General features: G+C 33.7%; 1 protein-coding gene across 1 annotated transcript in view; it reads left to right on the forward strand.

Annotated features, from left to right (window-relative positions):
• The window catches only part of fus (epithelial splicing regulatory protein fusilli), a 123,479-nt gene extending 98,365 nt beyond the window's left edge, over positions 1-25,114 (forward strand). The window contains exons 7-13 of the mRNA XM_090392436.1: positions 2,450-2,625; positions 3,687-3,781; positions 7,815-8,030; positions 8,270-8,503; positions 9,619-9,814; positions 18,133-18,314; positions 22,751-25,114. Of these exons, the coding sequence (XP_090248562.1) occupies positions 2,450-2,625; positions 3,687-3,781; positions 7,815-8,030; positions 8,270-8,503; positions 9,619-9,814; positions 18,133-18,314; positions 22,751-22,906 (1,255 nt within the window). The 3' untranslated portion in view covers positions 22,907-25,114. The remainder of the gene's footprint in view (positions 1-2,449; positions 2,626-3,686; positions 3,782-7,814; positions 8,031-8,269; positions 8,504-9,618; positions 9,815-18,132; positions 18,315-22,750) is intronic.
• Positions 25,115-26,326: the final 1,212 nt, after the last annotated feature.

The raw sequence follows: 26,326 nt of genomic DNA on the forward strand, positions 1-26,326 counted from the left end.
ATGGAGTGCAATAATGCTTCTTAAATTTTTTTAAATCGATTTGAAACAGTGTTCATGAACCGAACTAGCGAACGAAAAAAAAATACGCAACCTATCATTCTTGAGTGAGATTTACGCTGTGAGATTTTTCTTGTCTTTACTTCCTTCGTGATATCACTGAAGTATAATTAAAATTTGAAGAACAATGAAATATTTCTTAGGCATGCGTTTCTGGTCATTCAGAGTGTCATTTTCTATCTCATTATTCTTACCATTCTTTGTACTATGTTAGATCTTATCTCGAAATCTGATCCTCATAAATTAGACACATCAAGAAAACAGTAATGGAAAACATGTTTAACTACATACCGAAGGGTATTAAAAAATGGGAAACGTGTCAGTTGATCGAACGCATGCAATTGAAATGAACTCAATACAAAGCACTAAGAACGAAATGAAAACTCAGCCATTCTGACTTCAGCAATAAATGCAGTATAATAAATATAACATTAGACGATGGTTCCTGTAAAAGAATTGACCTCTTTGCCTAATAATAATATACGCTGTTAGATAAACCCTTAAGGGAAAAAAAAAGATAATAAATTAACGCATGGTTAATAGCGTATAATTTTGATTTCATGCCGAAAGAAAGAGTGAAGATTAATTGCTGTCCATAAATATTCATGGAAAGAAAAAAAAAAAAGAAATACTTTCTGCAAATTTGCTGTTGGCGTAAATAGGAAGTCCTGCGTACAAACTGAAGCAAAAACAGCTTCCTATATCTGCTGTTCCTTTGGCTATAAATTAAAAAAGAGAGAAGTAGGAAAAAGAAAAGACGAAAATAATCGGCTTACAGCATTCACAAAAACATGTGAAGCACTTGTGTGAGGGAAGCTAGAGAGAGAGAGAGAGAGAGAGATAGTCATTTTCCAGTTTCAGCTGTCTTGCTAATTCATACCAGGAATCATGCTGACAGTGTATTAAAGGAATGCAATAATGCTGGCGTCATGCACGTGTAAAATATTTCTGCAATAAAGATTGACGCTGTAAATTAAATTGATAGAGTTATGCGATGAGCGTCAAGGACCAGGAGGACGCGACACAAGCTATTGTTGATTTCATTACTTTGGATTATATTTCCTTTCAAATTACAGCCGTAACTATGTTTCACGTTCAGTAATCTGTCCACCTTTCTTTCTCTCCTCTCTCTGCTTCTTTTAGTTAATAAAAATGTGCAGTAGGTACAAAATCATTATTAATTCTCAATAGTTCTCCTTTGGAGTTGATACAAAGTCAGCTGTTCACAGACACTATCCCTAAAAATAATTAAAATGTTATTATAGTAAAGAAAAAAATTCTCAAAATATTTTCCTTCAAATAAAAATCCTATTTCGTATCTTTAAAAAAAAAAAAAATACGAATTCTGAATAATATCTATGCGTTTGTCTAGGTCATTTAATTTCTAACAGGAAGGTATGTTTGTCAGCTGTTTGTTTTCGTACGGATCTTCAGAATAATACTTTCAAATTTGTTTTCATAAATGACCTTGATATAGGTTTAAAGTTCTGCAATAGCTTCAATAATTCGTCACGACAGGATATTTTTTATCATTAATCCAATCATCCTGCTTTTCCCATGTAACTTTGGTTGATGTAATCGAGACCAAATGAGATTTGTTAAGTAGAGGTATAACCCGCTAGCTTTCGAGGATACACGCATAACAAGTGCGACAAAGAGAAAACAATTAAATAATTTAAAATACAATAACGTGTACATTTTCTACTTAATATAATTTGTTTTGAAATAATTCATTAAACACTTTAAAACATATATTAGCAAGTTTTTTATATACGAAATAATAAACTTATGCTTAAAATGAGCAAAGACAAGAAGTGAGCTAATGTAATATATAATGACGTCAAGTTACCACGACAACAGTACCGCTTTCAGTAGCTCAGTGGTACGATACATACTATTTCTACTAAATGTTCTTTCTTTCTTTCTTTTTTTTTTTTTTTTTAATCCTGTTTATATTCTGATCATTCTTTCTTCGAAAATATTCAAAATATACTAATTACTTCCAAATTAGTAAACATTTTCAACCTTAAGATCTAATAAGCTGCATCGAAAATTTGCAAGGAAAAAAAAACTTCCATGTCTCTAACTCGAGCCTTGTTATAACCAGCTTTCGATACTTCTAACCACATATCTTTGATTCTCTTTTATTGATCTAGTAATCATCTTAATTGATCTAATTTGTATTTTTCTCTTTTATGATCGTCAGTCGTGAAGGTCTAAGGACCATGAGTTTTATACTTAGCTGGTAAGCTCGCTAACAGAGTGTTCTTTTAGGAAGAAGACGAGAGAGGGGGGTGGGGGAATTCAATATAAATAAAATCCTATTTATGACTTTCAGATATGAATCAAATATCATATAGCTGATCGTAAATTATTTGTTTATTATCTATAGAGGAGGTGTGGCATTATGCTTGAGTCCTCAAGGTAGAAGGAATGGAGAAGCCCTTGTGCGCTTTATCAATCAAGAACACAGAGACATGGCTTTGAAGCGACACAAACATCATATTGGCCAACGCTATATTGAGGTCTATCGTGCAGCTGGGGAAGATTTCGTGAATGTAGCTGGAGGTAAGTGTTGTATTACTATTTCCTTGTACTGTGAGCAACAAAGAGATTCTGAAAATATTCGAATAAAGAAGATTAAAAAAAACATCAAAGAAATGCAGCTGACAGTTAGAATAGTTCTCTTCTCTTTGTGTGTGTGTGTGTGTGTGTGTGTGTGTGTGTGTGTGAGAAAGAGAGAGAGAGAGAGAGTATTCAAGTAGCTAGTACAGATTATGATGATTTACTCTTTATGTTTCTGTTTGTATATTATAACCACTGATAACCTATTCTGAAAAAACAATTATTCAAATCACTGGATATATTATATTTCGAATTAGTCTTGGAATCCATGTTATCACTACATCGTACGCTTAGAAATCTGTCTCTTGAACACACATATACTGTATATGCTTATTTTGTCTAGATAATTTCAGGAGTATTTTTTAAAAGATCACTTCTTCCAGAAACATTATTTAATGTGTTAAAATATTAAATTTACTACAAGATGTATTTTTATGACTCATGCTTCATTCTTCTGGAAAGTGGTTGAAGGATGAGCTTTTCAGGGGTTTCTCATGTAGGGTAAAAACGGGCAAACTTCCACAAATACAGGTATTTATTTGACATAATAGCTATAGTCCTGACTTGATCGATTCAATGGTAATGATACTTTAGTATCCTGAATAAGTACTGCGGGCATTTTAAGATTAATTTAAAGAGCTTCAGAGAGAATCAGTAACTTCCTCAAATTGAAAAGTTCTCGCGTAATGTGAGTTCCATCACAAATTTTCTGTTCTCTTAGAGTCTTCATAAAATAGTTTCTTTTAATATAAAACGTATGCTACAACCATATGAGTATTCCTGAAATGTTTTGTTACTGGAACAGTCAAGGCGTTTGACCTCCTGTATTAATATTAATGTAATTATTAATAAAATGAAGTGGGCTTGAAATCCTAAACTCGTTTTATCTTCTTTGTAGTTTCCCAAGTAGTGAAGTGTTCAAAAAATGAATTGCAAAAGTTTAATGAAGTTTAAGTTAATTTCAATATGTTATTCTCACTACTCTTTTCCCGCTTTTTTACCAGGTAATAACAACGAGGCTCAGGCTTTTTTGTCAAGAGGAGGCCAAGTGATAGTACGCATGCGAGGGCTACCATACGATTGCGCAGCGAAACAAGTGGTAAGTGTGAATATAAGAAGGGCTGGAAATAGAGATTCACGCTTGTTTCTTAGTACATATGTATTTCAGACTTCAGTGTTTCTTAAGATGCATATCGAAATGTAACTGGTTATGTTTCTGAATGGCCCTGGTAATTTACCAAATTTCTTTCATGAACATAACGAGTTAAATATTTTGTTTTTATTTTATTTTATTTATTTTTTTGCTTCGTTTGCAAAAGATTTGCTCCTTTTTTGTTTATAATGATTTAAGTAAAATTTTAAAATGAGTCTAAGTTAACAGTTTCATGTAAAATAAATTAATTTCACCCCAAAATGATAAAGTTTTCGATATACTGTATATGCTCTGTGATTCTAGCATATCTAAAATGAAAAGCTATTTGTCAAACAAACTAGTGCTCTCTGACACTTTTTGGTGTCATTGGCTTTCGTTCTCTTAGGATTGATTATTATCTCATGATTAAAATAAGAACATAATGAGAAAACAACATATTCTGTCAACATCATCAAAATGATGTCCTTCGGCAAGTGGAGAATTAAAAATAAAGTTGTTTTTTTTTTTAATTCTTTGAAGGTGAAATTAAAAAAACACGAAAACTATATTTCTACGTCTTCTAGAGCAGTGTTTCCCAACCTGTGGTCCGGGGATCCGCGAGTAATTCAAAGGGGATCCGCGGGATAGTTTATTTTCATTAAACTTTATCTTATCATGTTGCTCACACCTGGCCTAATTGATATGTTCATATTCTTCCGAATATCTCCATTTATAACAGTATTGCATTGTCATCAATGACACGTTTAGTGTTATAAAATTGTAATTTATTACTTCAACTTTATGATATGTAAAATATAAAAAATTTCCATTTTGGATTTTATGGGGGCTGCGGTGAATTAACATTAGCTACAGGGGGTCCGCGATATCAAAAAGGTTGGGAAACACTGTTCTAGAGTATGACATGATAACGTCACGGTCATCAGTGGAAATTAATAACAAGAAGCAACAGAAAACCATGCGAATAACAATGACTATCAAAATTTGCAATAACTTGTAACATATATTTTTATACCTTAAATTTAATTCCATGTCGTTGAAGTTGGAGACCACAAGTTTTTTTTTTTTTTTTTAAAGCAACCTGAACGAAATATCTATATATATTTAAGTGAAATCTTATATATATATATATATATATATATATATATATATATATATATATATATATATATATATATATATATATATATATATATATATATATATGTGTATATATATATATATATATATGCGTGGACACAGATATTGGCTATTCATGTCAGTTAAAGAACTATAACGAATCTAACATTAAGAAATGCGGTCTCGTCAATAAAAAGAAATAAAACGATACAAATAAGCAATCATAATAAATATAACGATAAATAATAATTCCATTAATTCATCATTATTTTCTTGAAATGTTTGAAATGTAGCCTTACTTTGTTTTGCGTCAGTGGAAAAAATCACCAAGACAACACATTAAACGAGTATGACCCTTGCAAACATCTCTCGCATCTTGACATAAACATTGTTGTAAGAATCTTTATTGCAAACTACACTAATAAACATCATGCATTTCATATCCTTGCAGTTGAATGCCATTGAATTCAAATCAAATTTAAGTGTCAGAGTAGCCAATAGTTTGTAGCACTGCTTCATTGTAAGGTTTCTAAATAGGCTAGCATATATATTTAGATACTGGCCTGGTTGGCCTCGTAGTTAGCGCATCCGCTATACAGACCAAAAAAAAGCTGTGGGTGTGAATCCTGCCAGGCGCATGGATACACACGCACACACTTTCAATACGGAGTGGATCGCCATGGGACAAGTAGACTCAACCCTCCCGCAATGGGAGAGGCCTTCACCCAGCAGTGGGAACGATACAGACTGAATATCATATATATTTAGATAGCTAGCTTGTCCAAACTGAAAATATTACGAACAGAATCAGGAAGTGACGACATCCAGGGCCATACTTATGCATAGGAGCTGGGACCCGAAAAATTAGGCCCAATTTGATGACCCCAAACAATGATGGAGGATTCTGGAGCACTTTAGCCTCGGGAAAAGTGTATGTACGGCCCTGACGACACCAACAAACAATTAAGTCAATCATGCCTGTTGTTTACTGTTTTTTCGCATGACTTGCTACATTTAAAGTAGAATATTACGTGCACGCTGTTTTCCTTATTATAAAATGTCATAAAGAAGGAAAGTAACATTGCACACTATCTCCATGAATAGAAAGCACATTAAACAGCGACTCAATTGACAGACTTCAGTATTTTTATTTAAATATGAATTTTTCCCCCATATCACTTCATCTCTTGGAAGAGCAACCGCAGACTATACTGTCTTCCGCCGCTATCGACTCTTTCTTCGGATTGCAGCTTCCTGCATACTTTTGCCTCAATGGCGGTCAAAGAAAGGGGAGGAGGAGGAGGAGGAGGAGGATGATATAGACACTAAAGATGATATAAGATTAGTGTACTGTAGCACACGTATTCTTCCTCCCACACTCTTTTTCTTCCTCTTCCCATTGCACATGCAGCCAAAACTTCCAACAATTGTAACATTACACTTTGTCGCATACCGCTACCCAATTGCTAATCTCATGATTAATTATGTTCTCGCATAAATCGTAACAGTAAGTTTCTTTATTATGCATATTGTGTAAACCTGTTTTATTATCTGCCTTTTCTTTCACATACACTCGAGACTTCTAGCCGCAAAGTTCAAATTTCCTTGACGTGGAATCTTTATGAGCCTCTCAATTGAAGGTGAGGTAGCTTCATATGGTGGTGGCAGGATTTTTCCCACTAGACAAATTCCAGTTTTTTCATCCAGGGATTTCATATGGAAAAAACCTGGAAAAGCAATTTACAGATTGCCAGTAAAAATTAACATTGACTTTATGTTAATTCAAGAAAGATCTAAAATATTAAGATTTTTTTTTTTTTTCTGCAGTGGAACGAGTGCAATCCTATTCGGAAAGAAATTACGAAAGTGAATTATTGTATTTATCCATTTTATACTTCAATCAAACAACAAAAGTTTGTTGTACGTGTAACTTCATCCCTTTCTATAAAATATATTTTGCGTTAAAGTGCATCTTAGGGAATCTTGAAGAAGAGTAAAAAAAAATTAACTGTCCGTAATCTGGTAATCCTATAGTTGACCCTCCTCGATTACTGTTATGTTTATCCACTTATTATATTAATTTTGTAAAGTAATGTTTGCAAAATTAATATTTTATCACTGTTTTCTTGTTTTCCATTTTTTAAAAATTTTTTTTATTTCGTTCATTTTCGTTATTACCAATAATGACATTTTCCCAGTGGACAACATTCTTATTCTCCAGCCAATAGTATCTAACGTCAGCAACCTTGCTGACGTTAGATACTATGTTAAGTTGTATGGCTAAGCATTAAACAAAAATAATTCATTAAAGAAAAACCAATTTGCGTAGCTCTTAGATAGGTCTTCGTATCCGAAAATGAAATTAAAAACGTTGTTCCAGACAATATTGGTATCTAGTCTACTCATTTTTCAGCAAACTATTTTATTGTCTCGATGTTCTGCTCAAAATTGGTAACTTTAGTTGCCTAATAAGTCATCGTTGAGCCTCTTTTAGAGATGGGCACTTTTTTTTTTACACATTTTGTGGTGTTTACTAATATTTCTTCAATTTTTTTAAAACTATTATATATATATATATATATATATATATATATATATATATATATAATAGTTTTAAAAAAATTGAAGAAATATTAGTAAACACCACAATTTTTTTCGAATAAAAACGTGTATCATTTCTTTTACTGGAAGCAAATAAATAGCTCAACTCTAAGATGTTAGATGTGTTGTTGTATTGTTATATGTTGTATTTGGTATAAGTCAGCCAGTTGTAAAATACGACTTGGGTGATCTAAACCGAATGCTAACTGAATGCTTTTACCCCATTTAAAACCATTCAAAGATGTTTATTAATTATTCCTAGATCGCTTTCTTTGCAAATGGCGATCACGCTTGTCAGGTGATGGATGGCGACGATGGCGTATTGTTTGTTCGAAAACCTGATGGTAGGGCTACGGGAGATGCATTCGTTTTGTTCGAAACAGAAGAAATGGCAGCTAAGGCTCTCCAAAAACACAGGGAAGTTATTGGATCTCGTTATATAGAACTCTTTCGAAGTACGACAGCAGAAGTACAGCAGGTAAACATTTATTTATATTCTATATACATTAATTTAGTCTTTCGAAATTTTTTGGCTCCATTCCAATATACAGTACTACATATCGTTGAGAAAAGGATTTTATTAATTTTTCCTAACCGGGTAACAACAGGATTAAACAAAATTATTCGTACATATTAATGTGGGGTAAATAATGGATACCTTTAGATACAGTACACGTGAGGATTTGGCACAACGATAATTTATTTATTTCTAACCAGGTACTAAATCGTAGTATGGATCCGAGAACGTATGAACAGCCGCAGCCCTTAATCGCCAGTCTTCCCCAAATACCTCTCATTTCAGCGCAGATTTTACCCCCAGGGTCGAGAAAAGATTGCATTCGACTGCGTGGTCTTCCATTTGAAGCTCAGGTGGAGCATATTTTGGAGTTCCTAGGCGAACATGCCAAAAACATTGTGCTGCAAGGAGTACATATGGTGTATAATTCACAGGTGAGTTTATTTATTTAATTTCTTCAGTTTGTAAGCATTTTATTAAGTGCACTTAATATATGCACATTCGACACGAAGACTAAAGTATACTTTAGTCTTCTACTCATTCTGAAACCCAGATGTGCACTGGAAAGTACCCGATTAGTGTTATTGGATTTGGAAATTACGTTTCATTCTCAATTTTAATTTTCTTTGCTAATAATAGGAGCACAAAGCTCAGTTATTAAATTATATAAAATGAAGAGATGAAATACAAAACAGCAACAAATAAAATCAATCGGTTATTACTTAAAATTGGTTTCGCTTGTTAGCTTCAACTATCTCTATTATTTGACCGTTGTCCTTGATTTTACTAGAGATACTCAACTAACTGCTATACTTACTCAGTTTATCGGTTTAATTACACACATTTTCTCTCTCTGACCGTTCGATGTCATGTAGTTAGATAATTCTCCACAAATATATCTAGAAATAGTGATTGATAGCTATTTGCTTTAAGTAAAGCAGTTGTATTTCATAGATTAACGATAATCATTCAGGAAACTAGGGATAAAAAATATTTTGTCTTTTATTTTATTCCTATTAACTGTTTTAATAGACATATATTCCAGTTCTGAAGGCACAGTGCTAAGAAATTCCTAAAGGAATTTCCTAGTACTGTATTAAATAGTAGTATAAGGGCATTTCCTAATACTACTATGCAGTATTAGGAAATTAAGATTAGAAAGATGCAAACAACGACATGAATTCGTGAACACATCATCTCAAGTGGAAGGACTGCAGATTGGAGGTGTTGGGCAGTGTGATGATTTCCTTTATTTATATTATGCTCCTGATACCAGCAAAGTGACACATGAATGTCAACCTACATGATTACTGCTATTAATCAGATGCGTGTATTCATGTTCTCACTATTATTTGTTAGCGGCAAAATAGAAACAAAATCCATAGCTCAGGCATGGTATTTGGGACATGAGTCACATAAAAACTACTATAATTATAAATGATGAAAGCTACCAAGACACATATACACACACAATATTGTAATGTTAAGTAATTCTGAATATTTAGTTCTTTCTAGATGCATCATGTTTATTGTCTTTTTTTTATTTTAGGGACAACCTTCAGGAGAAACATTTATTCAGATGGACAGCGAGCATTCAGCATACATGGCTGCTCAACAATGCCATCACCGTTATATGGTGTTTGGAAAAAAGCAGCGGTATATTGAAGTATTTCAGTGCTCTGTTGATGACATGAATTTGGTTCTCACTGGTGGTATTCCCATTCAGAGGTCGTTACTCTCAGCTGGTAAGTTATTTCACATCTTTTATACATAAATAAAAAAAAAAACTAGTGCTTTACATTTCACCTTTCAACTGCCATTTCAGTTAGCGAAAGGCCAAAAAAAAAAAAAAAAGACTGATTTTCCCTATACTTTTGAAAGTGAGATATAAACATAGTACTGGTTCCATAAATAGCCGGCCGAATGTTTAGGAGTATCCGCTCTCCAGCCAAAAGGCTGCGGGTTCGAATCGCGCCGTGGGCATGGATGTTGTGATTGTTTGTGAAAATACTAGTGGTGGGCAGTAGATGGCGCTGGTGTAGATGATGCGGTTCTCTGTAGTTGTTGAATTGAGTGGTGGAGACGGAGGGCTGTAGGCTAGGTGCCTTCCCTCGATGAGTCTGGGACTCCCTGGAGGTGTCAAGTAATAATAATATTCCTTCACTTGAAACGATTCAGTTCTGAATTCTGTCTGAGATGTAAGGAATATATATTTGGCAATTCAATTCAAACCCTTTAACTTCTTGACCGATGCAAATAATGGACACAGCATACTACATAGGATTATCTGCATTTCATTCCATTAATTACGTTTATATGAAGCCAAGTTACTTGTCTGTGAGAAGCCATTTCACTTAACAAATTTGGGGAATGATAAATGAGATATTAATCCAATAACAGCCATAGGATTTCTTAAATGCGGTATACAATTCTTGAACCACTCTTTATCTTTTGTGTTTTACAGAGCTCTCACTTTTCCTGAATTCCAAATCTTAGTATAAATGATAAATATATACATATATTCCATAATAAAGATATCAAATAAAGAACCATTTTGATGGAAATCGAGAAGAGACTGAGATTATGTAGTGTATGTGTGTGTATTTAATTTTTAGACGTGTATTCAGAGTTGAGAGATTGTTCTGTATTCTGATATCAACGTGCTCAAAAATACTGCATGGCTGCATGCATATTTTAATATGAAGTGTAATCAAAAATAGTAATCACTGGTTGATTATGAGCTATAATCGCAGCCTTATGAAAATATATAAAGAAACGGGTAAACCCATTAATAACTAAAAACAACTGGAATTGAGGTCTGGACACTGAATAATTGCTACAAACACCAGGTGCCGCCATAATGATGTTAACCACAGGTAACATCAGTAAGATGTTTCAGATACGTAGTGCACACTTAAATATACAATTATCATGCAGGAAAGAAATGAGAAGAGTCAGAAAACAAAAAATCACACTTCTGAGCACAAAATAAAGTCATAAAAAACAAATTGAGAGCAGTCGATGCAACTGTGTGCGGGTGAAACAGTTGCGAGAAGGAAACTGAAGGATGCGTTGTGATAGGATGATGTTGTAGGCCTATTTGTTCGGTTGTTGACAAATTGGGTCATCCTAGGTCAACAATCAGTGATACCATACCAAGGTGGAAGCGCAGGGAGTCAATTCCAAGTGTTACCTAGAGAGGATGATCCACTACACTCACCGAACGTGACCGTAGTGTACTACGAAGGATAATATGTAAAAAACCGCCATTCGTCGACCAACACGTTGAATGAGAAGTTCTACGCATCGATTGCAACACGAATCTGTACAAAAACATTCATAACCGAGGCTCACAACATAGGTTTCCATGGTAGGACCGCAATATGCAAACTCCACATTACCCGAACCAACATGCAGCGTTGTCTTCGGTGGTGGTGCAAAGAGTATGTACAGTGAGATGTGGAAGCTTGGAACTGCGTTATGGAGCGACGAATCACGCCACACTCCCTGCCGACCAGATGGATGGGTGTGGCAGATGCCCGGTGACAGCCTCTTACTAGAGTGGGTAACCCCCAACTATGAATTCAGAGGTGGCAGTGTGATGGTATGGTCATGTTTTTCCTGGTTTGGTCTCTGGTCAGTGTTTGTGATACCACGAACATTGAACTCCAAGAGGTATCTGAACATTCTGGACAATGCAATGTTTCCTACATTTTTACGAAAGTGATCATTGTCCCTTTCGGCAAGACAATACACTGTATCATAAGGCTGTTCCATATATATATATATATATGTATATATGGAGCAGATATATGTGCTATCTAACAATAATTGTCCAGACACTAGCAATTTACAATTGATACCAGCAGGCAAACCCTAATATCGGGTATGTCCACCTCTGGCTTTGATCACCTCCAACACCCTTTGGGGGAGGTTTTCCATCAAAGTATGAGACATCAGCTAGAATGTCTCCATTCCTCTGCCAAAGCAGTACTGAGTTCAGTGACACATCGAGGACTTGCTGCTCTGAATCAATCGCTGCTCCAATTTGTTCCACAGGCGTTCGATGGGGTTGAGGTCAGGACTCTGCGCAGGCCAGGTCAGTTATTTAACAGCCATCCCTTCATACCATTCCATAAAAACTCCAGGTATAGGCAACACCTGATTATCCAGAATATCAAGGTACTGAGCTGCCTTTATGGAACCAGACTAGTGGTTCCCATTCCAAACCAGCTGAATGAACCTCCCCACCACCACTCCCCTGCAACCAAGCTTTACTGTGGGTACAACACAGTGGTAACAAGTATTTACCAGGCTGCCTCCACATCCTGCTATCAGTCTGAAAACAGGTGAACCTTAATTCATTGCTCAAGAGTACTGTTTTCCAATGGTCGTCACTTGTCCAATTCACACACTCATTGCACCAGGCCAGATGAGCAGCCTTGTTCATCGTTGTGATGCTTCGCTTGTGTGCCACTGCTCTTCCGTGGAAACCCAGTAAATGGAGTTCTTTTTGTAAAGTATTAATGTTCACCATGGTGTTATTGGCACTCTGGAACTCCTCACGGATGCCTGTGCCGATTGCAACCGTTTTTTGTGTGCCACCTGTTTTAACACCCTCCTGTCCCTGTCAGTCATTTTCTGCAGCTGCCCTGGGTGTTTTCCTGCACTAGTGATGCCAAAACATCTCCATTTGTTGATTACATCGACAACTGTTTTGCGATGTTCCAGTTGAACGGAAAGGGCACGTATGGACATGTCCTTCTCTCAAAGTGTCATCTCAGAACTCAGAGCTCAACCTTACTGATCTTTGGGCTGAATTAGAATGCTGAATTCACTCCAGACCACAGTGTCCATCATCATTATTAGCAATAGAGGTAGCTTTGCATGAGGAATAGAAAAATATTCCTGTTGCGATGTATAAATTGATCGAAAGCATGTCCCAAAGAATATTTGCTGTCATTCATAACAAAGGTGGGCCCACTAAGTACTAGAAATGTAATTAAAATGCAAGATAGAACATAAAGGTAATCTATGTTCTTATATCCCTCATATGTTCTTGTGGTTATATCAGTTGCTTTAAAATCATTTTTGTTCTATGTATTTATCAGAACTTTCCAGCCCCCCCCATGTGTGTGTGTGTATATAATATATATATATATATATATATATATATATATATATATATATATATATATATATATATATATATATATATATATATCACTTTGCTATATACATAAACTGTGAAGAAATAAACTCAGAACAAGGGTAGAGTGGAAGAAACTCTTGCAAAATCCCATTCTCATAGTTCATTCTAGTATTGAGGTTATATAAACCAAGTTAAAATCTCAGATATTATCATTGCAATGTCAAGTTTTAATAACATTTGGCAGAAAACTACATGGTAAAACTATACAAAAATTGGAGCACATGGGAATTGGTATGAAGCTTGTGGCATGGATAGGGATGTCTGATGGACAGATACTAGATGTGTATATCAGCAGCCAAAGAGATTCTATTATCTTTCTATAGTAGTATAGAGTGGAGTGGAATCTAGGAGAATCAAAGAGATGAGTGAAGCGTCTTACTCTGTACTAAGGTCAATACTCTTTAACCTGTATATTAATGATATAGGAAATGATTTAACTGGGATATTTAGTTGTTTGCTGGTGATGTAAAACTTGAGAGGGCAATAGTTGATGTAGATATCTTGCAAGATGATTTAAATAAATTGGCAGAGATTGAGTCAAAATGTCAATTTAATGTTGCAGAATGTAAGGTGATGCAATTCAAAATGAAAAGATTACATGCCATGTATCACATTGATGGTGTTGGATTGCAAGAAATTGATGAGGCTAGAGACTTTGAGACAGAAAGCATATAGCAAAAGTTGGTAAAATAGCTCCAAGGATTACTTGAACGTTGAGAAACACACTAACAGGTAAAGGTAGGGAGATTATTATCCCTCTTTATAAGGCTATGCTGCTGCTGCATTTTGATTCAGAGATGAGTGATCAAGCTGGTGATAGGTTTCTGGAATGCTCTGTATGAGACAGATTAAAGGTGTGTGGTTGCAGAGTATTTAGTTGACAGGTAGGGAGAGGAAGCATGATGGAAACTTATAAATTACTAAATGGATTCTATAAGATTGACACAAAAGAAATTTTTCAATAGATGACAAGTAAGGATAGCACAAGAGGTCATCCCCTGAAAGTTGTGTAAGAATATGGTTAGTAAGGGTGTACAGACTAGATTTTTTTTGTTTGGAAAGTGGTAAATGAGTGGAATGGGTTTCCAGAGGTAGTTGTGTCCTGGATTTAAGGAAAAGTATGATAGTTATTGTGTGTATAAAGATTAAGTCTCTTGTGATGACTTTTCTGATTCCATGGAGATACACATATAATAATACTAAAATGCTATATTGAATGAAAAATGCTATAGTGAATGGATAAAAGATACTTAGGTGAACCAGACAAGTTAATTAGGAAACCTCTGTTTTTATCTTCTAAAATGTTTGAAAATTTGTAAGCCGTTTCTGACTAAACATATATAAAATAGTCAATAAAATGATGTGGAGTAAGGAAGAGATATGTTGCATTATTTACTTATATATGATATTTTTCACATTTTTTCTCTCTCAAAACATTAAGTCACATTTCTATGTAACAGTCTTAGTTATTTTTTAGGTCTTTTATAGCAGTAGTATTTACAACATTATGCTCTCAGATGTGATATAATGCCCTAAAATACACAAAGATTACTGAAAAGAAAATGAAAGAGTTTGAGAACAGGAATCAAACCTTGGAGATTCAGTGGCAAACTCTGAAGAAAACATTGATTGATTCTGCCAGAGAGGCATGTGGTGAGGTTGTGTGCAAGGATAAAAAAATCAGAACTCCCTGGTGGACACAGGAAGTTAAAGAGGCAGTGAAAGAAAAGAAGAAAGCATATCAAAAGTTCCTGGCAAATAAGTCAGCTTTTACTCTTACAGAATACAGAGACAAATGTAAGAAAGCTAAACAGTGTGTAAAACTAGCTAAACAAAAGTCATGGGAGAACTTTGGCAAGAATATAGAAAATAAATATCAAGAAGGTGGCAAAATATTCTGGAGGTTGTTGAAGAAGCTTAGGAATGGAGGAAAGAGTGCTATAAAAGGAGTTAGAGATGATAAAGGTGACATGAAAACAGGAGAAAAAGATATCCTTGAAGTATGGAGTAATTACTTTGAAAAACTGCTAAATGAAACAAGCAGTGATGATAGCACAGTGATAAAAAACACTGACCAGGCATGCAGTCAGGAATATATATCCATACTTGAAGTAGAAAAAGCCATCAAAGGCTTGAAATGTGGAAAGGCAGCAGGAGTAGATGATATTCGACCAGAAATGCTGAAGTATGGTGGTATAAAAGTCTTACAGTGGCTGCACTGCATAGTTCAGAAAGCCTGGACAGAGGGACGAATTCCCGATGATTGGAGTAGAGCTCTCATAGTACCCATATATAAAAAGGGAAATAAAACTGATTGTGAGAATTACAGAGGTATTTCCTTACTGAGTGTTCCTGGCAAGATCTATGCAAGTATACTTGAGAAACGGTTGAGAAGAATTGTGGAAGAAAAGCTTGGTGAAGAACAAGCTGGATTCAGGCCAAATAGAGGCTGTCAGGATCAGATCTTCACTTTACGACAAATAGTCGAGAAAGCATGGGAATATAACAAAGATCCGTATTTAAGTTTTGTCGATTTGGAAAAGGCATATGACAAGGTGCCAAGAGAAAAGCTATTCAATACGCTGCAGTTATATGGTATCAATGGGGCATTATATCAAGCAATACTTAGTCTTTATTTAAGTTGTAAGTCAGCAGTTAGAATTGAAGGAAGTACAGGAAGATGGTTTAATGTTAAATCTGGTGTGAGACAAGGATGTACATTATGAAGGAAAATGGAATTAAACCTGATATCAAAATTGGAGATGTTAATGTCAGCTCTTTGCTTTATGCGGATGATGTTATACTTCTAAATAAATCCGCTACAAGTCTGCAAGATTCTCTGACTAAATTGAATAGCTGTTGTAATAGATATGGTATGAAGGTCAGCAATAAAAAGACAAAGACAATGAAAATAGGCAGAATCATTGAAAATGTCAACTGTGTTGTGAATGGAGAACCTGTGGAACAAGTAAAACATTTCAGCTACTTAGGCACAATTTTTACTGAAGATGGTAAATTAATTATAGAAATAGACAACAGAATCAGCAAAGCTGGTATGGTGGGAAGTCAATTGAATAAATTCATATGGAATAAGAGAGAAATTAGTTGGAACACTAAATTAGCTGTATACAAGACAGTGTTCAAACCAGTTTTAAATTACGGATCTGAGAGCTGGGTCAGAAGTAAAACACTTGACCAAAGACTAGAGACCGCAGATATGAGAGTCCTGAGAAAGATTAGAGGCATGAACAGATGGCATCAATGGCAATATCATATTAAAAATGAGGATATTAGGAAAGAACTTGACATTGTCAGCATCCAGGAATGCATTAGCAGAGCTAATCTAAGGTGGTATGGTCACTTAAGTAGAATGGGAGAGGAAAGATTAGCAAAACAAGTGTTCTCTGCCAGGTTGGCAGGAAAACGACCCAGAGGAAGACCAAGATATAGGTGGATTGATAAGGTACAAAGTGCCTTAGACGATAGAAATATAAGATCTGATAATGTTGGAGTCTTGACAAGTAACAGACTGATTTGGAGGAAAATTGTAGATAGGAAGTTAGTAATGATGTAATTTTTTCATGTAGTACTGTCATATCCTGTACACCCCTTGAGGGTACATGGCAGGAATTTGATGATGATGATGCTTTTATATAATACAACACGGGGGGGGGGGGGCACTATGATAGTAAAACTTGTTTAACCACTACTGTAAACTAGAAATTAGCTGTCTTCTAAAGTTTCTATTTTCTCATGTCACAACTGCATTCAAGTGCAGCACTGGTACTAGGAATAAGCATGTAAAATATCTTCCTAAGTTTTTTTTTTTAATTAGCTAAAAGTGCCAAATTATTATTTTTTGACATATCAGAGTTTTGTCTGCTCAATTAAATTGTCCATAATTTTGAAAACATTTACTGTTGTCCTCTTTGAGATGGCAAAAGTTTTATCTCTTCAATGGGAAAAAGTAACTTGTAAAACTTAAATAATAAGCTATATTTGTTTACGTGTGGATTTGTAATCCAGAGGAGATGTTGCTCTTGTCTTAAAACTGGAAAAAGGTAAATAAAAATAAAACCACTTACATGCAAACAAGATGGATGATTTGCAAACACAGAATAGTTTCTTAAGCTCTTATTTTTAAGCTGCTAAAATACTAAAGGATTAGTAATTCATATATTAACAGCAGGAACTACATGTGTGTGTGTGTTTAGAATACAAAAGTTTAGGATATAAGAAATAAGCAAGCATAGATATTGTTCAGCATAAGGGCTATACTGCAAACAACAACAACAACAACAAAAAAGACTAGCAAAAAGTTATACAAAGATCATTATACAGAGCTTGTCTTTACCAAAATGCTTACTATGACAGAACTGTTAATGCTGAAACTAGAAGAAGGAAAATAAAATATACTGGCAATATCAACTATAAAAATGTTTGAGTATGATGAACAGATAATGTTCCAGAAATCTTAAACTTAATGGAAAATTGCAACAAGCAATTGTCCTAATTATACAAATTCAACCCATACTAATTAATATAAGGTTAACTACAAAAATAATGGAATGACTTTCTTGTGTTAACCAAATATAGCAAGGAAGGGGAAAAAATGGTTTTAAAAGTATTTTCATTAAACTTAATTATAATATAATCATTAATAATTCTGAAATTTTGTACAGGATTATTGTTTATTCAGCATCAGTAGATTATAGTTGCATTTTTAGTTCTATAAAATAAATATAAGATTTGAGTAAAGATATGAAACAAAATATTTTACATTAACTGCATTCATTGTTCAGTGTTGGTGAATATATGAATTTATAATACTGGTTTCACTTTCTAATTTAGGAGGAGGAATACTCCCACCACCTTATGGAGCCTATCCATATGTTCAGTCACCACAGGTGTTACCTGCTGTTACTCCATTGACACCTCGGTTACCAACCTATTACTCACCAATATTTTACTGGCCATACCCAAGTCCTCCAGTTTCTCCAAACACATACTATCCTACATCAGGACATGCCATGGTGAGTAGTTTTCTGGGCCTTTAGATTTTTGCCATAACAATATATGCACATTTGCATATATTGCAAGCAACTGGATGATATGTGAAAGATATTCATGTTCTCTTCTGATAGTTCTTTGCACTGATTACATATAAGGAATGAAGTAACCTCAATATAGGAATATAATAATCTCAATATATAGGAATAGCTTCAGTATAATAGGAAGAACTGGCATGGTCACAGGATGAGATCTTAGTGAGTTTGAAATATGCACCAACTTCAAGAAGTTTTGGTGCACATTTTAAAAATACTCAACAAGCATTAATCCAGAAGTACCAAACAAAACAGAATAACAGATATCTTACATACTGAATTCATTATAGATCCTGCATTTCTTCTGTTCTTGAAAACTTTTCTTCTTTTTCTTCCCCACTTCATATAAAGAGTATGCAATAGTCATCTAAAATGACTCAAAAATTTTGACTTTTCTTAAATATGGAAACTTGAAGTTTTATGAAATGAATATATTTTTCCACTCCAAATTCCTACACACTGACCGTTCTTTAAAACCTCCATGTAATAAAAAACTAAATGAATTATCCCCCTTCTCCCCTCATTTCCATATAACTTCAAGTAATTGAGATTGTATATAATAATTTTGTTTCTTTTCAAAACCCCATAATTATTAAAAAAAAAATTCTGCTCCTTTGTCCTTAAATGACTGTTTTTACCATTCCTCTTTTATAACAGCAATCTGCTGGTAGTTTTCTGAATAGATTGTTCTTCTCTTCAACCAGTAAGTTCTGGGTTTGAATCCAACTGCAGGCCTGAATATTTGCTAATGTATATGCCGGCCTGGTGGTTAGCGTATCGGCTCCAGTCAAAAGGCTGGAGGTTCGAATCCCGCCATGGGAATGGATGTCTGTGAGTGGTGGTCGGCAGTACATGGCGTTGGTGTAGATGATGAAGGTAGTTGCATTTGGTGGAGACAGAGAGTTGGTCGAGTAGGTGCCCTCCCTCGATCAGTCTTTGGACTCCCTGGAGGTGTTACATAATAATAATAATAATAATAATATTGTAGGTAAATTTCATTGCCTTGTGAGACCACTACCCTACTTATCTAATTAAAGGCCTGAAGTGGTTTGAAAAGGTTCCATGTTTGGTCTCTAGTGTTTCTGGATTATCTATTACTGCCTTCTCACCTCAATTTATATACATGCGAAACATTCCATTTCACCTTACTTACTCTTTCGCTGCACCAACATTCCTGGGAAAATACTCTAAATAAGGGTGCAAGAAATGAACCTTCAAGTTCAGATTACAATTTAATTTTTCATCTTCTTGAGCATGCTTTTCATTATATTTCTGAAATGAGAATCATTGTTATTCAAGAAATTCTGTTATATTTTTGAAAATCAATTCATGTTTCTTTTGACTAGGTCACTGTTCCTTCAAACAGTTCTTTGGCAGCTAAGTTTATGTCAAGTTCCAATGAAACACCTCCTTTTATAGCACAGATACTTAAAATATTCACTATTCTTATCCATCCTTTACCAACTGGATAAAACAACCCTAATTTTATATAAAACTGTAGCAAGAGAACTTTATTTGAATACATTAAGCTCTTATGAAGAATATTATCTGATACAACAATATGTTAGTTAAAATCTTAGGAATACTAAGATTTTAACTAAGAACATTGGCATTCCATTGTCATTTATAAGGCAGTAAGTTTAAAGGGTTGCCAAAAATAGCTATGTTTTTCAAACCATAATTTAGAGTAGTTATGGTTGATAGATTAGTTATATGTATCAAGCATGTATGTGTGCTAACATATAATGCAATCCACAGTTTCACATAGCTCCTAAGTAGCTGTTAGCATAATAAGGGTCTAATATACTAAAAGACTTCCTAATGTCATCATGTGAAATGATATTTTGGTTCCTGTTTTCAAACTACCATACAAAGAACTTTTCTCAATTCCTTTGAAGAAATGAAATGGAGATTATTTTAGAGATAGCACTGAAACTAATGGCCAATCCATTTCACTTTTCTGCAAACACACAAGCAGTAAAGCCAGACATCTGTTTGTAGCAATGCTACCTATGGTGTTTACCTTCCCAGGCTGACCTATGGTCTGGTGAAGTTATGAAATTCAAGAAGCTGAACTCCATGGCAACAATGCCTTGCAAATAGCCTGTGAGGAACAGCAGATTTTATAGGTACCATTTATTTCTCTTTTTTATGTGGATTCTGCCCATAAAATGTTGGTTTACAACATTTTATGGGCAGTCTTTTATGTTGTAGTCTGAGGAGCCCTGATCTATAGACCAAACATAGAATCTTTTCAAGCCACTGCAGTCTTCTAAATAAGAGAAGTAGCAATTTCACACTGAACAATGAAATTCATCTGTTCCATGCCTACAGCAGAATTCCAACCCATATATACCCTAGTGGCTCATTGAATGGACAGAATTTTGTCAGTAATGATTTTCATCACCTGGTGTGAGATCAATATTCTGTTTATTGGAGCCCTGTAGTGGCTTGAAAAAGTTCCTTGTGTGGTTTCTAGCAGAATACACATACAACAACAACGTGCACACAAACACACACACAGCTAAAATATACTATCACTTTCCAACTTGTAGTAGGTGGGAGAGATATATTAAAAAAAAAAAAAAGAGCTTAAATTGCAAGTAATGACAACTGATCCCATGAGTGCATTGTGCTGTACCCTAGACCAGTGCTTCCCAAACTTCTGGATGTCAGGGCCCCCTTTGCAAAAATTAAAATATTTCACGACCCCCTCGAAAAAAAATCGTAATAGAGAGATATATTATTATAATATTTATTGTATTTATATTCCATACAAAACATACACAGTGAATATTGCAAAAATCAAATGCATATATTACATTTTTTGCCTCTTACCATTTGGTTCTGAAGATGATGTGGGCTGTTCTGGTAAAATATGAAATACTGTCCTTTTTTTTTGAGTCTGTTTCTGCTTCTTCTGATTGTTCGTGGGAATTTTTTTTAAATTTTTTATCAGCCACTTATCCATCTCAGGGTTAAATTTTTTAACGTAGAATAGATCAAATAATGTCACCACTTACCGATACTGGCACACCACAGACTGATAACATGAAATTAGTGAATATTACCTGAATAAGGGAATCCCCGGACCAGGAACATTTTTCTCTTTTGTGACTTTTCTCCCTTTAAGGTAATTAAGCCTAACGCGAAACAGACAGCAAAGGCAGGTTATTAAAACGTGCATATGATTGGTGTGGTATTAACAAAAGATCACGCAACTGAAAGATAAAAGCATAGCTGACAATTGAGTTGAAATGCTAACTCTCTTCAACAATCGAATTCCATATGTGAAACTGCCATAACATTCATTATATATATATATATATATTACTTAGTTTTAACACTTTTACGAATTTTAACACTTTCGGTTGAATTTTATTGCTGCCTTGGGAAATCGAACTCACATACATCTAATTAATAACAATAGTTTTTAGTTAGATACTGTGTTTGCCCATGCAACATATGGTTTTGTTTCAGTCTATACAGCATAGTTTCTGTATGAGGGGACATGTGATTCATTAATTAGTGTTTTTATTCCAGTTGTCTCTAATTGCACTATTTGTTGAGAAATATATTACACAGACTCTTCATACCTTATTCACTGGCATAATAAAAGTACTTGTTTTTATTGCCTCTGCAGTATAGTGGCTGTTAGGGAGTGGTGTTGTTTACCACTGCAAGCGAGTTACTATCTCCCCACTTGAACTCGTTTAAGCTTTTTTTTATGTGTGAAGTATATGCGAAACTTTTATTGGTAACAGAAAACTAGCTCGGATGACAGTGATAATATAAAACGAGTTTTGATATGTATATAAAGTCAATATCAACAGTCTCTGATTATGAACACGTGATGAAAGGGACAGGAAGATTTGGAGCTTCCCTGAAGAGCATTCGAAGTAAATACAATTAACCATTGCTTTGAAATGAAACATATGAATAAGCAATATTTACTAATATTCATTAAGCGCCGAAATACGCAGGAAGCAAAGTTTGTGAACCAACACCAATGTGTGAATTTTTCCAGTAAAATATAAAAAATAATAAAAAAGAAATAATAAAAGTTAAATATCTTTTAAAATAAAAAAATCTACTTAGTCTTAAAACATTTTAAATTTGTTTTCATTATTTCACGGCCCCCCCTCAACAAAACCTATGGCCCCCAAGAGGGCCGTGGCCCACAGTTTGGGAAGCGCTGCCCTAGACAGTGTTCCACAGTTGACTACCTGATGTGTGTTGTTGCCATATTTATCTCTCAAAGTCTGTCTCTGTCTGCTCAGTTGGTTGCATGATAACTTAATAACCCTGTAGTTTTTTTTTTTTTTTTTTGTTGTTGTTGTTAATGCCATTATTTTTTTTTCCAGCTTACAGAATGCATTCCAGTACAAAGGAACGGTGATGGTCGACCTAATGGGGAGGCTTTGTTGGCTTTTCCTACACGAGCTGATGCAGAGAGAGTCATTCAAGAAAAGAATCGTCAAAATATTGGTAGAAGTTATATTGATATGTTTCTAGCTTGACGAGAGCAGCAATAATATTTGTTCCATCCATTCGTGATATACAAGTATATTTACTATAAATGTGTGTGTTTGTATATTTTATTCCATATAATTAACTTTGCACAGATGTAATATTTTTTTATCTGAAGAGATCTTAATACAACACATCACGTTGTCTTCCAATGATGTATATATATTTTGTCAATTTATTATGTTTGTGTTGTCCATTTTTAAGTGTAATTATAGATTTTTTTTGCTTGCTAATGACATTCCACTGATGGTAATAGTTTGAGCAATGTTACCATTTAAAATTTTTTAAAAATATTATACAAATTTATTAAGATTAACAATTGAAAAAATTGTAAATTAAATTTTTATAGCATTAATGAATACTATTTTTAGGAACTCACTTTTAATAATTTAGTGTAACAATTAAAAAACGGTTTGTATTTATATAAAACTGAGTTTCTACTCTCTTAATATGAACTGCTTTTAGTTCTTTTTATCAAGATATTTGTCCAGAAAGTTTATATAAAAGGGAAAAAATCCATAATTCACTATATAAGAATATATATATATATATATTAAAATTTAATGTGTTTTTCCACTTCTAGCTATTCATTTCTCTAACTATTAATATACACATATCTACATAATTATTGCTCACAACCTACGATTCACTTACTTTTCTCCACTATTTTTTTCTCTGCTTTTATTACGAATTTGCTGTACTGCCATCATATGTTGTTGCATGCATTTAAGACTTTCTTATTTACTAATATTTTATTTATTTGTAGTACTGGCAGATATGCCAGTGAAGTGCATTCCAAGTGCCTTATTAATAATTATTTTGTTGTTTTTTGTTGTCTAGTTTCATTTGTGTTTTTATGCAATGTATAGTTGTAATTTCAAGTGCAACATAAGTCATATCATTGATGTGGCATTACAGCCCTGCTGTTTGAGTCTCTTATATAGATATATATGAATGAGGAATGACTGAAATCAAAATATTATCTCCTCATTGTTAATATAGTGTGATGAGATTGAACATATGGTACTACTTAGTTGGTGCTCTGAGAGCAAAGTAACTAATGAATCATATCAGTACCATTCTCTTTTTGCAATGTAGTTTATAAGTGATGCAAGCCATGAAGTGCCTTTCCCCATATTCAAATATTTTTTGTGATAAGCAGGAAAAAAAAAAAAAAAGAGAAAAAAAAAAAGAGAAGGAAATATGGCTCTATACAGTCCATCTCATGAAGAAAATGCTGAAAAAAAAGCCTATGGAAACTTAATGACAAGACATTAGAAGTGCATATATGAATGTGTAGTCTACATGTAGTTTATCATATATATAGAGAGATAAATATATAGTAATGCTGCTTATACATAACATACTGACTTATTATATTTTTTTGCTGTGAATGTCAGTCTTTTGTAATTGTTGAAAGATTCTTTATAGGAAACCAACCTGTGTGATAGAGAAAAATATTTGAGACTATATTGTACTTTTTAAATGATCTTAAATGGTTGGACTGAGTCTGATTTGTTTATTGATGAATGAGCAGATAGCAATAAGTTATGAAGAACTGAACAAAAAATATTTGCTGTTTAAAAGACTAGTTCCTAAATATGAATGATGCTTGTTATTTCCAAATTACTAGTAATAACGTATAGAAGTTAATTTTTTCAACTTGCACTTAAAAAAAAAAAAAGCAATATTTGAGACTATGCTAAAAGCTATCTGCCCATTCCACCATACCAGCTATTTTTATTGATAATGTAAATAAAGTTTCGATCTCATATAAGAGAGACGCTTTTAATAATTACACATTTCCTAGTCTTTTCTGTGTTTGTTTTCCTTTATTAAAGAATTTTCACAGTGATCACCTGCATTTTCATTGCAATTTATTTACTATAGTATTTTATGTATGCATCATAGATGCACTCACTTAGTAATGAATCACTATTATGTACATGCAATATTTGTATGATAAATATATTTTAATAATCTTTTACCTGTCAAGAATTTTAAATTATGCAGTTCACTGTAATGATATAAAGCTGCTAGAAACACTTGCCAAGTTGACTGAATTAACAAGTTAAAAACTATACAAGCAATGTTTGTGCCTTCAAATTTTCATAACTTCATAGTTAACTTTTAAGCAATGTATATTTTACATGTTTTTCCCCGTTTATAATTTTCGAATAAAGTTTCTATACTTTATAGATTTTCTGCCTTCTTCTTTCTTTTAATATATATATTAACCACTAAGACAAACTAAGTGGTAATATGCATCTGTTGATTTGTGCATTATGATGTATGTAAAAATATAGTTAAAGGATGGAATTATACATAGTGACAAAGGTTAATTTTTTTTTCTTTCAATGAAGGATCTACCAATTATGTTTATTATAAAGTGAAAGAAAGGAAAAAAAAGGGAAATTCTGATAAATTAATAAATGTAGCATCTGTAAATGAATAACCAACTTTTAGATGCATATGTAAATGGTATTAAAAAATTATCACAAAACTGATAAATTATAAAAATTATGAGGACAACAAAATAAGGGGGCTGAAAAAAAAACAGCATATTTTTGTAATCTCTTGTTTCAGCATTTTCAACCAAAATAATTTAAAAAAAATTTTCATATCAGTAAAATATCATCCAAACACCTTTTATATAATGAAATGATTGACATTATAATAGCATTTTTTTTTCCTTTCTGAATACTCTTCACAAACAGAAACACTTAATGGGTTAAACTGCTTCAAAATTGAATTTTATCATGCTAAACATCCAATGGGTTTATGCTTTACAATTAGGGAATAGCCTCAAACTATAAATATGGAAGAGAATTTGAATACTATATTTGCACTCAACATTTAATTAAGTTAAATATGAGACATCAGTTTATTATAAGAAGCAACCAGAAATGATTGATGAAATCATTATATATCCTTGCTAAAACTGAAACTGCTAGCTGTTTTAAGAGTATGCTGGAGAAGTATGAGAATTTTAATGACTTGAACAGAGATGTAGTCCCTGCCTTCATCATGGGCTGCCTAAAATTGCACTCAGTATTTCATTCTTTAGGCACAATAGGTGTGTTACATTGGAAGCCTCCCAAAACCATGCTTGAGAAAAGCCTGGTGTTCTCCCCACCTATATTGCACACCCAAATCTTTTTCATACTCTGTGTCCTTACTAATCTTCCAGAAAGAATGAAAAAAATACCCGAAATGTTTAAAATACACATCAGTGATATAAAACTTAAACAACCACCTCAACAATAAGTTAGAAACTCTCCAAAGACCAAATGTTGGTTATGCCTCAAATTAACATTGTAGTATTACACCTAGTGATGAAAATAATTAACCTTTATTATTATTTTAAACCTTACAAAATACATGCTTCCCTGACTGATATTTATATGAAC

The sequence above is a fragment of the Typopeltis vanoorti genome, chromosome 1 (genome assembly GCF_054136105.1).
Source record: "Typopeltis vanoorti isolate ZY-2024b chromosome 1, IOZ_Tvanoo_1.0, whole genome shotgun sequence".
NCBI classification, from domain to species: Eukaryota; Metazoa; Arthropoda; class Arachnida; order Uropygi; family Thelyphonidae; genus Typopeltis; species Typopeltis vanoorti.